Source organism: Podarcis muralis, chromosome 2 (assembly GCF_964188315.1).
Source record: "Podarcis muralis chromosome 2, rPodMur119.hap1.1, whole genome shotgun sequence".
NCBI classification, from domain to species: domain Eukaryota; kingdom Metazoa; phylum Chordata; class Lepidosauria; order Squamata; family Lacertidae; genus Podarcis; species Podarcis muralis.
This window is the reverse complement of record NC_135656.1, coordinates 88,850,525-88,864,195: the sequence shown is the minus strand read 5'-3', so window position 1 is coordinate 88,864,195 and position 13,671 is coordinate 88,850,525. Positions and strand designations below refer to the sequence as shown.

The following is a 13,671-nucleotide window of genomic DNA, read 5'->3' as shown; positions in this document are numbered from 1 at the left end:
CTACAATGGGCAGAAAAGTGGTCCATATTACTGGAAAGGTTTGGGAACCACTGGTCTAGAGACACACAATGTAGTTCTGTTAGTGAACCAGGTTTGACACTGCAAGCTGCCTGAGTGGGAGACTTTACCTGGGCAAGAGAGTAGCATCCACCGTAGTTAATGAACAAAACCATTCACCTCCTTTACAGACTGAGGCTTCATCCTATGCATGCTTACCTGGGAGTAAGCCCCATTAAATACAGTGGGATTTACTTCTAACTAAACCCACATGGGATTACAGTGCAGCCATCTTACATATTCTTGTAGAATGACTTAAATTGCTGCTGAAAGAAGTAATTATTTCCTCGGAGGATTAACATTTGTTAATATGGTCTCGGATGCAAAACCCTCATTTGCGTTCTCTCTTGAAACCACCCCATCCCTTAATATCCTTGAATAAGGGTGCTGCATTCTGCGTCATACTAGAGCAGATTGGATCAAAATGATTATTCTACAAAAGAACATTTCTGCCACACAATGGGAAAAGCAAAAGCAATTTAAGTTTCACGCATGCTTTCTGCCTAATTTGGTGTTGAGCAAACTACCTCCCAAGTGATGTTATTGCACTTAGAAATGTTATTAGCTACCATCTTCCAAACTGAATCTAACTGCCAGGTTCACATCAGCCTCGAAATCTTACTGACTTGGAGAAGATCTGCAAAGAGGAGTGGGACAAAATACGTCTGACCTCTATAATTGCCAACAAGGATTTTGCCACCAAGTACTAAGAACAGATCGTGAAGCCGAGGCTCCAATACTTTGGCCACCTCATGAGAAGAGAAGACTCACTGGAAAAGACCCTGATGTTGGGAAAGATGGAGGGCACAAGAAGAAGGGGACGACAGAGGACGAGATGGTTGGACAGTGTTCTCAAAGCTACCAGCATGAGTTTGACCAAACTGCGGGAGGCAGTGGAAGACAGGAGTGCCTGGCGTGCTCTGGTCCATGGGGGTCACGAAGAGTCGGACACGACTAAACGACAACTAAGTCATCTTTTGCAAAGGGAACAAATACTTATTTCACTCATTATAATGCACATCAATCTCTGACTTTTAACTAGTTGAGTGCTGCAGAACCACCTCATCTATTTTCTTTGTCCAGAATTAAGGAGTTTGTATAGCTTCGTCACGCTGGCCACGTGACCCGGAAGTGTCTCCGGACAGCGCTGGCTCCCGGCCTATAGAGTGAGATGAGCGCACAACCCTAGAGTCTGGCAAGACTGGCCCGTACCGGCAGGGGTACCTTTACCTTTATATGTAGACTATAGAGAGAGCTAACACAAACACTGCTCAAATTGAAAGTCCCCCCCCCCCCGATGGCGAAACAAGATGGGAGAGACATGCTTTTCTTTTCTGATTTTCAAGATCGGAACTCTTTCACCACATTGCCCTTGCCCTTTCCTTACCCATTTCACACAGTATACAACAAGGAGGCTGCAAATTATCAACCATTATTAGGGTACAAGGACCTGGCAGTGTGAGCCAGCCCTGATCGACACGTTGATGACTAACAACACATTCATCTCACAGTTGTACCTGTACTGACAACACTCTCAAATGTTCCGCTTTATGCATTAACAACTAACCTCCCCAAACTGCCTTGGCAAGAGATGGGCAGCCCATGAATCTTCCATTCAGCTTCCACAAGAATACACCATCTGGAGAGGCAACCTGAAGAAAGGACAAGGCACAGCATAATCCAGATACAAAGCAGTCTGTGGGAAATTCTATGCTTGCAGAGATTTTGAGGCTTCTCCTTTTGAAAAAAGCAATGGCCAGGGTTCTCCCAAGGACCCCTTCACATCTTCCATCAACCCTGACCATTGTCCATGTTGGCTGGGGCTCAGTTCAACAACATCTGGAGGGCACCAAGTTGGGGAAGATTCAGTTCAACAGCCTGTTTCCAAAAGCAACTAGCCAAATGGGTCTGGGAAGTCCACAAGAAGGGCCTGAAGGACATCAGCCCCTCCTGCTTTCTGCCACAATCCCACAACAAACGGCATTCAGGAGAATGCTACTTCTGAAATCCGGAGGTCCCAGCTAGCAATCATGGCTGATGGTAATCAGAAGGCTTTCCTTCCATACAGTTGTCTAATCTTTTAAATCCACCTAACCCCGTGACCGGGATGCAGGTGGTGCTGTGGGTTAAATCACAGAGCCTAGGACTTGCCTATCAGAATGTCGGCGGTTCGAATCCCCACGACGGGGTGAGCTCCCATTGCTCGGTCCCTGCTCCTGCCAACCTAGCAGTTCGAAAGCACGTCAAAGTGCAAGTAGATAAATAGGTACTGCTCTGGCGGGAAGGTAAATGGCGTTTCCGTGCGCTGCTCTTGTTTGCCAGAAGCGACGTACTCATGCTGGCCACATGACCTGGAAGTTGTACACTGGCTCCCTCATCCAATAAAGCAAGATGAGCGCCGCAACCCCAGAGTCGGCCACGACTGGACCTAATGGTCAGGGGTCCCTTTACCTTTACTTTAACCCCGTGACCATTGCCAACTCTTAAAACAAAGCCCTCCTAAAGCAGACCACCTTTTGTAGTTCAGCAACCTGCGTCCTACAATGGCTAACCATGTAAGCCCCCAAACAGGAGTTGAAGGCCATAGTCATCTCCTTCTGTTACTTCCCTGGAATTCTGTGGCATATAGCCTCTGAACAATGGTGCAAGTTCAAAAAGGTTTAAGCAGAGAACAGTATTTGGAATCTTCTAAAACTACTTAAGAGTACTTTGTAGGCCAACTAACCTCAGGCACTGGCCGCTGAGGTGGGGCGCAATAATTTGGTTTAAAAAAGCACCGCCTTCACAAGACATAACAAAGATCTTTTGCTTGGTGAAAGTCCAGGCATGTAGCAGTGGGGTTTTTTTGTTTTGTTTTTTTGTTTTGTTTTGTTTTGGTTTGGTTTTTTTGGTTCAAGAGGATTTGTTGTAGTCTGCACAGAAACCTGCTCCTATTTCTGTAGCCACAGCTCCCTGTTCCTCACAGCAGAAGCTGGCCAATTTTTGCAATCAATCATCTTCACAGGAGAATGCTGTGACTGCAGCATCGCTGTGCCCAGATGCTCACCACGTATTCCCACATGGTGGGTTGCTGTTGTTGTTTTTAAAAGCACAAGCAAGTACTGAAATCCACAAGGACTATCTTTGTTGTACACCACCGACTGCTATCAGAGGGGAACATCATTCCTTGCTTTTGACTGACAAACCTGCATCTATTATGACATCATCTGAAATTGGCACAACAGATTTCCACTTAAGATAAGGGAAACAAACAGATGACTCCAATGTTAGTTCTACTCTGAGAGACCCATTGAAGTTAATGGGCATAGCTAATTCAGGTGCATTGATTTCAGTGGGTCTATGCTGATTAGATCTAGCATCTGAATACAGCCAATGATGATCGCTTCGCAATGGCTGCCATAATGCATAGAGCAAAGTCAGTGTAACACTGCTCATGTGTCCAGTCAGTGCTGGATCAGATAAAGGTGCACTTAGTCAAAGATTTTCCCCCCTAACTGTATCCAGTCAAATGGGAGCTCCTACACAGACTGTAAAGGTGATGGTGATCCATTTAGTCCCTAGCAGCTGGCATTCAGATGTATACACCTCCATATGTGAAGTTCTATTTAATTTGACATTCTTCTTCTTCTTTTTACAAAGCCTTTGAGACAACTATCTTGAACTCGAACTCTGCTGTAATGTAATTATGTGGAACTTAAATAGCCACATATTCTTCCCATTACTTACCTATGTCTTGATTTCTCCCACTTTTGTCTACTCCAGTATAGCAGTTTGATATACTATTAAAAGATAATTCTATGGAAAAGAGAATCCCAACACCAGTTCACTGTTGGACCTCTGCAAATTGATCTGGATAGGTCACTACAGAAATAATTCCAACAGGAAAGAACCGAATCCTTGGAAAAACAGGGTCACTCTGTTACTACATTATTCGAGCTGGATAGAATTCAAGAAGTGCCCCGGAGGTCATGCGCTGCAAAGTCAAATGCTCCCAAGTTTGCTACGTAGGTCATTTGGCTTCGCTGAGAAGTTGGGAGATTAGCTGAAGAGTTGGTTTTTATTTGAGAAGGGATTAAATATGTTAAGGCAATTTTTCTGCAACAATGAATTAACTGTCCTGATCAGAGAGCTTAATTTTCTTTGAAAGGCAGCCAGATTAATGTACAGTGATTACAAGAAACTGGAGCCTGTCCAGCCCATGCCTAAAGAAATTAAGCAATGTCTCTTCATGTGTGCTTTGCTTTAAGAAAGGCATTTTAATTTATTGCAGCTATGTTAATTGTTACAATTAAAGGCACAACGTGTTTAGATATGCTTCTTTTTTTTCTTTGGTGATCACTCATAGCAGAGTAAGATTGTCTTCCATAAACACGGTTTCAACAATGAGTCCGTAAGTGATTGTGGAGGCCAATTCTGGATCCACACGTCCTTCCACAGTGGGGACATTGGTTTCCAGGCGGGAGTTGATAACGGTGTGGATTTGCCAAGCATGTCTTCCTCCTAGCATGTTTCTCCCTTGTGTCATGAGTTCAAGTGTCTTCAATGCCCATGACACCTTTGGTAAAGCCAGTTCTCCAACTGGAGTGTTCACAGGCCGGTGTTCCCCAGTTGTCAGTGTTTATACTACATTTTTTTAGATTTGCCTTGAGACAGTCTTTAAACCTCTTTTGTTGACCACCAGCATTATGCTTTCCATTTCTAAGTTCGGAATAGAGTAGTTGCTTTGGAAGATGATCATCAGGCATCCGCACAACATGACCAGTCCAACAAAGTTGATGTTGAAGAATCATTCTTCAACACTGGTGATCTTTGCTGCTTCCAGTACACTGGTATTAGTTCGCTTGTCTTCCCAAGTGATGTGTAAAAAATTTTGGAGACACCATTGCACCAGGAACTTAGATGCTTCTGCCCGCACACACATGTTTCTTTTGCTCTCTCTGATTTGCACAAAATTAGAAAACTACACAAGCAAACTTACATCAGCCTTTGTGCTTTTGCACACTCCTTGGGCAGGGACACTTTAAACAGAAAAAAACAAGGTGAATATGCAGCTATTTTTGTGCATGCCCCGTTGGTACTTAATTGGTCTAAGAGAATCAACACATTAGAAGGCAGGGACAAAGATAAAAGGGAATATCTACTGGTATGAACAGGAATTACAAAAGTTCCTCTGCATAGACAAATTCAAATAGGTATGCACTAGTCTAGTTTTAATCCGAATGGAAAAAATGTGAATTAGCAACTAAATAATGCTCAACAAGCCAATAGTTTCTTCTGTATTCCGAGTCCAGTAGTAAATCAAAATAATCCCATGCACCTTGGCAGCAAATCGTAGCCAGTGGGCATGGGATGTGTACATTTTCCTGTTTCAGTTTGAGATAAAGAGGAACTTCACTTCTGGCTATGCTCAGAAGCAAAATTTCCAGTTAAGCACTGCTTACTTCCACATTTTGCAAACCCCTTCTCCACTTGTTACTAAAGGCCTTTTTCCTCCCCTTGGAAATTGGGGAGGGGGCTGGTAGGCGAAAGGAGTATTCCAACTATGTTTTATTAGCATTCCTTAATAATACTAACCTCTCCAGGAAAAAAGAAAAAACACACTATTTTCCCCCTAGTGCTCTTGGAAAACTGCAAAACCTAAAATGAAGGTTTTCAAGGTTAGCTGAGGGGTGTTTGCTCATCACTACACCAAAGATCAGAGTATACAGCATTTATGCCACTTGAGGTTAAGAGTAGCTTATCAAACTCAGGAGTAAATGAAATGAAAAAAAGAATAATTTAACAACTCTGCAACGTAATTACTTCATCAGTTATTTTAATTGACATACCCTGACAGCACTTACATTTGCTCATTTAGCAATCACCTTCTGAACCAGAGTCACTAAAATCTATTAGTCTTTAAGTGCAGTGATTCCAGACTATACAGTATAAATTGTGCTGATGACCCTTATTGTAAGTTACAAGAGTTTTAAAAGGAACCTAAGCGTAAAGGGAAATGTATGATACCCATTAGACAACCTACTTAACAAGCCAAGTTGGAAACGTGTTTGCATACAAGAGAGGAACCACTTTGTGGTTTGTTTTTAATATATAAAGAATGCTTCTCTTTAATACATTTAGAAAAGTTTGGAGAAACTGAAAGGGTTATCACACTGTTATGATGGATACAACTGCCCCATCAAATAAAAAAAAATGCAAGTCTCATCTTCTGGGCAATAATCCAGATTCGATGTTCAAATCAAATAAAGTGGAATAGTAATAAAAGCAATTATACTTTTGAGTATTAATCAAAGGGTATTTTTCACAGAGGCATGCCACATAAATATGGGCCACGATCCAAAGTGCTACTTAGTGTATACCTAAGGCACTTCTATGCACACACCCAAAGATGCAGTTGATTCCTCCATTTGGCTGCAGCTTTTTACACCACTGAATGCCACTCTGTGCCGCATTGAGGAACAGCTTTTGGGGGACAAAAGGACTGCAGTGGAGATGTGAGATAGGATCTACAATGTCTTCTGAATTCCTGCCAAATACCAAAAAAAAGGGCTGTCTTTTTCGATCACAAATGCTGTTTTCGTTATTAAAACATTACTGCAAATAAACAGCATTGGAGAAGAAAACATCAACATCAACAACAACCCAGGATGAAAAGACACCCTGTTGCAGGTACATGGAAACAAATGATACTGAAATAAAACATGGCGATATGCACATCTTTATTAGTATGTCCATGGTAAAATAGTAAAAGTGCCTAATGGTTGCACTGTAGTTATACTCAATCCAGATAAACAAAAAACAATTTGCCAACCACCAAATTCCATGCACTATAACAACAAGCTTCAGACATACAACTGGAAGACTGCTGGAAGTAAAAAACAGTTAATGGCATGTAACTATTTCTGTTACAACAAAAACAATGAAGTGTCTTGCAGCACTTTATAGAAAAGTGATTTTCTTTATTATGGTATCAGCTTTTGTGAAATTTCACCAGCTGTTGTATGATCATTTTTGTTAATTTATTATTACATTTATATCCCTCCCTTTCTCTCAAAGGAGCCCAGGGCAGCGAACCACACGGGACACAGCAATAAAAACATCTTAAAACGTATTAAAAACAGATTTGAAAATCTTAAAGCTATTTAAAAAATAATAATTCCAGTATGGCTGCAGAATGGGAATTGGTTCAACTAAAAGGCTTTTTGGAAGACAAAGCTCTTTGGTGGGGTCAACAGAAACAGCACATGTCTAACTGTCAAGAGGAGGCAATTCCCAAAAGAAGGAGCCACAACACTAAAACCCTAATGCCTACATTGTTCAGAATGGACTGCCTGGCAAGACGGCATCATCCAAGAGTACTCACAATTCTTGTGCCACAACTCTCTCCATCACCTTTCCCGGAAAAATGGTATTTGTGGCTGAGCAACAACATCCCCACGCCCCCACACAAAACAGAATATGCCATTGTTCTGAAGATACAGTTCAGGGATGTCTCCAGCTCTTCCATACCCTAAAGATCCAGAGGGCTGCTGAGAGCCCTGCCAAACCGGGCATTGGCATTGCCTGATTTATTCATGCAGCTGAATGTGGTAGTAGTCTCAAGGCAGTAGAATGGCCCAGGTCTAAGTCACCACATGAAGAAGAAGAGTTTGGATTTGATATCCCGCTTTATCACTACCCTAAGGAGTCTCAAAGGGGCTAACATTCTCCTTTCCCTTCCTCCCCCACAACAAACACTCTGTGAGGTGAGTGGGGCTGAGAGACTTCAAAGAAGTGTGGCTAGCCCAAGGTCACACAGCAGCTGCATGTGGAGGAGCGGAGACGCGAACCCAGTTCCCCAGATTACGAGTCTACCGCTCTTAACCACTACACCACACTGGCTCTCTGGAACTGGCATAGAAGCATAGAATTGTAGAACTGGAAGGGTAGTCTAATCCAACCCTCTGCAATGCAGGAATATTTTGCCCAATGTGGGGTTCAAACCCACAACCCTGAGAATGAGAATCTCAGGCTCTACTGACTGAGCTATTCAAGCATGGTGGGCAAATGCTGATGCTAATCACCAGCACCCCCTGTTATTTTCAATATTCAGTTCAGTGCTGAGAAGGGAAGCACCAGGCAAAGCTGCAGTCCCCTCCTTGATTTTTCCAGTCTCTGAACCCGACTGCGTTAGGATTCAGTGGCATTCTGAGTAAAGGAAGCCACTGTGTCACCCAGTCTTCTGATTTTCTCTACTCCAGGCTGTCTGGACAAGCTTACTTTGGGTTGCCACTGAGAGAAGGTCCGGCGGGGTTGCCCAAGTTGCCCTCAAACCTGATGCTGGAACAGGAGCCTGAATAGTACTTTTGCACCAGTTAAGAAATAATTATATTTATGAAAATTTCTCATGCAAGTCCTCCCCTTCACTTCCTTTGGCTGCTGCTCTAAATCTTTTGCAGCGAAAGGCTTCTGAAAATTAGAAATTCAGAGTGGGCTGAATTATATTGCTGTTTTTATACCCGCAACACCTGCTCCTGGAATACATAGAAAGCAGCCCTTTGAAAAAGAACTCACATTTCATTCATTATCTATGGGAAGGAGGGAGAAACCTCTCCACTTACACGTGAAAGATTAAGAGGCAGCCAGTCCCTCCATCCCCTAAAGAGGAAGCTGTGATTTCTGTAACCAATTGTGTTTTAAATTTGATTAACAATTAGAAAGGTGTTTTTTTGGGGGGGGGGATGCTATTGGAATGCTGCTTGGGTTCATATAAGGTTTCACTGTCCATTTGCTTTCCCCAGAAAAGAACTGAAAAAGATAAAACGAACTAAATCTCGAAGAATTAACATATAATGTACGGAAATAAAGAAACAGTAAAGAAGAGAAGGCCCAGCATCCCAGCTTCTTCACCTTCTCAACTGCAAAGAGGCAAAATCTAGTCAAATTCACACACACACAAACACACACACGAAGGGGAAGTCTGCATTATCAGTTCATACATTCATATGAAATAATGTCTTTATTGACTACTTAACAATCCAACATTATTTTTTTCTGAATCAGTTACTGATCTTTAAGCTTTGCGTTTGGATTTACCTCTCAGCGAATGCTTTTCTTTTGACACATCTCGCAATGTAACAAACATTTTCAATTAAACTCAGCTGGAAAAGTCACAGCTTTGTGGAACTGCCTAAACTTCTGAAACCGATGCTATTATTTCCAGTTTTTTAAAAAACACTTGAATGGCCACAAATAGGCATAAGTAATCGCAGTGGAATATAGTGCTTCAGAACAAAGAAATACCATTAAAATATTTTACGGTTTAGTTTATTTCCATCCCGTTTCAAATTGTGTTCGTTGCTGCCCTAACACTTGACCCGGAAGCTGCAGCTAGGGCAGAATGCTGCAGCACGATTGCTGACAGGAGTGAGGCCTTGTCAGCATATAACACCTGTGGTCAGAGATCTGCACTGGCTGCTGATTTGCAAGTTCAAGGTGTTACTATTAGTATATAAAGCCCATAATAACTTGGGAGCAGTTTACCTATGAGATCACCTTACCCTACATGTGCCCACTCAACTGCTTCAATCGGTGGAATTGGCACGACTACAGGTATCCCCTAATACCCATTCCATACTCAATCATTTAGAGTGGCGGCGCCTACACTTTGGAACTGCCTGCCTAGTGAGATCAAGCAGCACCTTCAGTGTACCTTTCTTTGGTGCCTGATAAAAACAAGCCTACCCAGACGCTTGGGAAGTTGAGGTGAATTTAAATCTGTTTTAGTATTTTAACTTCTGTATGTTTAAAAGTTATTCAAGCCTCTTCGCCACAGCAAGGCAGTGATCCCATAGACTGCAAGATCAAACCTCTCCATTCTTAAGGAAATCAGCCCTGAGTGCACACTGGAAGGACAGATCCTGAAGCTGAGGCTCCAATGCTTTGGCCACCTCATGAGAAGAGAAGACTCCCTGGAAAAGACCCTGATGTTGGGAAAGATGGAGGGCACAAGGAGAAGGGGACAGCAGAGGACGAGATGGTTGGACAGTGTTCTCGAAGCTACCAGCATGAGTTTGACCAAACTGCAGGAGGCAGTGATAGACAGGAGTGCCTGGCGAGCTCTGGTCCATGGGGTCACGAAGAGTCGGACACGACTAAACGATTAAACAACAACAACATGTTTAAAAGTAGGGTTGTGTTTTTCTTTCTCTTGATTTTACTGTTTTATCTTTTGTAAACTGCTTTGAGGTTTTGTTTTTTTAAAACAATCAAGCGGTGTATAATTTTTATGAAATAAATCAAATATTGCCTCAGAAAAAGAATTTGACAGGAAACCGAGGTGGGTAGAGACACAAATAGGATGGAACTGAGACAAGTCATGGTAGAAGATATTCAGCAAAAGGTGGCTCTCCCACTCACACCCCTTGCATGACATCCCCTTGAAAAGTCAATCCTGAGAGTTGGGAGACCATCTTGAATGGGATGACAGGAGCTCTCAAAGAAGGTGCTTCTGCTCTATTTTTTTTGTCCACCTTTCCCCATGCAGTTCTCCATGCTTCAGTCCACCCTATTCAGGAATTCTCCCCCATCCTTCAGAGAGACCTTGGTGGAGCCCTGGGGGAGGGCAGCCGAGGGGGGAGGGACTTTGGGGGAGGGCACATGGCAGGATGGACACCTTCCACAGATGTTTTTCTGGCTCAAATGCCAAAATATTTGGCTCATTTTCAAGTCCACTGGTCAAGTTTCCAGTTAGCTGAGTGATGAAGAAAAGTATAGGTGACAACTTTTAAGACACAGAAAACCATTATTTTACACCACACTTACTTCTCTGATGAATCGGAACATCTCCCAGCAATCTCCAAATCCCTTATGATGTCTGAACTTGAGCTGAAAAGTAAAACAAAATTTAACCTTAACGAGCAGTGTAGTACTTTTTAGATATTCCAATCAAGTAGGCAAAGAAGCCATGCTACAAACAGAAAGAAAGATGAAAACAATGATTATATCAGAATGTGGATCCAGCATCAACAAAATGATCACAAACCGAGCTACTGTCCTAAGGCACTTTCAGTTTCTTCCAGATTTGCAGATCTATTTGTACTCTGCATACAAGCCATTGAGTTACAGAGTGTTGGACAAGGACTGCGAAGATCAGAGTACAAATCCATGTTCAGCCATGAAACTCACTGGGTGATCTTGGGCCAACAATTATTTTCAAGCATAACCTACGGTACAGGATTGGTTTGAGGATAACATGGAGCACGTGTTGCGAGGAGAGATGAAAACCATGTATGCTGCTTTGAGTTCCTTGGCGAAAGTGCAGGGCATGAATAAATTCCACCTCCACCCTTCCTTTCCCATTAGTCACCCAAATGCATTGGGGAGTGGGATCTCCGATCTCTTCTAATAAACTTGAAATTTTGGGGTTCATATATTCACAGCTGCCAATGCAGATGCATTCAGATGAGGATTGTTCAGCAACTGAACAATCCATGATGGAGTGAAGATTCCAGAAGATGCATTCTCCTAGGAGACCTAGAGTTTAATAGGTCCTGGGCCAACACATAGTCAGCTTGCCCAAAAGAGGTGGCTTCAGAACTGGTAAGAGTCTCCCCAAGCTCTATATTTGGCTCCAATACCCAACTGCTGTTCAATAGGCAAGGTTAGCCAGGCATCTTTTTCAGAAGGCATGGTTTCTTACAATGCAGAAAATGAACACCTGGTTAGAAACTGAAGATTGGTGCCATCTGACAGAAGTCATGCAGAGTTTGCTGGGTGATGCACAAGTGAAAAAACTATCCAACATTCAGAGCAATAAGAAGAAACTATGTTTCGTAATTCCAACAGTTGAAGCTTTTGGCCCACAGTCACATGGGAATTTATCCTAGGGGGCTTCCTTGGCTGTTGGTTGGGTGGAGGTGCTGGTGAGTGCAACTTTTGGAAAGGGCAGCCAAAAATTGTACATCCCTTAAGAAAAGTATGGATTCACTTCAGACATGCACTCTGAACTAAAATAGCCAAAGATTGTGGTATTAACATTTATACCATTACATAGGCTTAGTAAAAGTGTAAAAACAAACAAACCACACAACCCCAAACCAAACCATGTGAAGGGGAAAAGGAGACATCTACATACAATACCCTTAAAGGTTTTTTGCTCAGCATGTCTCCCCTGCATCATTTGTATAACCTAATGGAAATATGTAAGCATACCACAGTTAAAGGTAAAGGTACCCCTGCCGGTACGGGCCAGTCTTGACAGACTCTAGGGTTGTGCGCTCATCTCACTCTAGAGGCCGGGAGCCAGCGCTGTCCGAAGACACTTCCGGGTCACGTGGCCAGTGTGACGAAGCTGCTCTGGTGAGCCAGAGCCGCACACAGAAACGCCATTTACCTTCCCGCTATAAAGCAGTACCTATTTATCTACTTGCACTTAAGGGTGCTTTCGAACTGCTAGGTTGGCAGGCGCTGGGACCGAGCAATGGGAGCGCACCCCGCCGCGGGGATTCGAACCTCATTAAGGAATCAATGTGATATCAGATCTAGAGCTGTTGCAATGCAATTCATTGCAGGGGGGAAATCTAGCTTCCATGTGGAGCAAAAGGTATGCAAAGATCCTTGGCAGCATCCACAATTTCCAAATTTGAACCGCATCCATCTAAAGCATTCATATAAAGCTGGGAGGGCTTATAACCTGAGCTTCAGAAACCTGAAATGGTAGGCAAAAGCTTCCAAGCAAGCACTCAGAATGAAACGCTCCATTCCCCTTTTTCTTTGGCGTGCATATCTAATAATTAATTTGCCTTTAAAAATAAACACAGCTAAAATTTACAAAGCTTTTGAGAATATGTAATATGTTCCAGAAAATCCTACAAACTGGCAGCATATTCATATGGACATTTGCAATAGAATATCTAAAACTGCATGAAAACTTTAATTTATCATTTGTCCAGGTGGGGATACAGGAGTATCACACACAGGTGCAGAAATGGACTGTGCCTTTCTCAGGGCATTCTGCCTGCAGCAATATACTTTTAAATCTAACTATCCAAGCAGAAGAAAGAGCTAAGTTGCCTCTTCTGATCCAAACTCTTCCTGCTCTGACACAGCAGGCCACTGTGACAGAATCCACAACAATGGCCAGAGAAAAAAAGGTATCACTTTTAAAAACTGATGTTAAACTTTTGAGTCCTCAGGTGTGGAGACTGATATTAGGAATAAGTTGCATACTTTTGATAGAAGACCAGCAATTTCGCATATGACTTCTTTAAGAACCCTTGGGTGGATGCCATTCAGACTGTGCGATTTGTCAGTTTTAATGTATAGTAGGCCTAGAACTGAGGGACGCGGGTGGCGCTGTGGGTAAAAGCCTCAGCGCCTAGGGCTTGCCGATCGAAAGGTCGGCGGTTCGAATCCCCGCGGCGGGGTGCGCTCCCGTTGTTCGGTCCCAGCGCCTGCCAACCTAGCAGTTCGAAAGCACCCCCGGGTGCAAGTAGATAAATAGGGACCGCTTACTAGCGGGAAGGTAAACGGCGTTTCCGTGTGCGGCTCTGGCTCGCCAGAGCAGCGATGTCACGCTGGCCACGTGACCCGGAAGTGTCTCCAGACAGCGCTGGCCCCTGGCCTCTTGAGTGA

The 13,671-nt window shown here is 43.2% G+C and overlaps 1 protein-coding gene across 3 annotated transcripts in view; it reads right to left on the bottom strand.

Moving 5' to 3' along the window:
- RAD18 (RAD18 E3 ubiquitin protein ligase) overlaps positions 1–13,671 on the bottom strand; it is a 131,703-nt gene that overhangs the window by 41,944 nt on the left and 76,088 nt on the right. For 2 of the 3 annotated variants that reach the window (XM_028719320.2, XM_028719318.2), the window contains exon 12: positions 10,861–10,923. The exons of the other annotated variant lie outside the window; for it this stretch is intronic. In XM_028719320.2, coding sequence (XP_028575153.2) covers positions 10,861–10,923 — 63 coding nt within the window. The remainder of the gene's footprint in view (positions 1–10,860; positions 10,924–13,671) is intronic. 3 annotated transcript variants of the gene reach the window in all.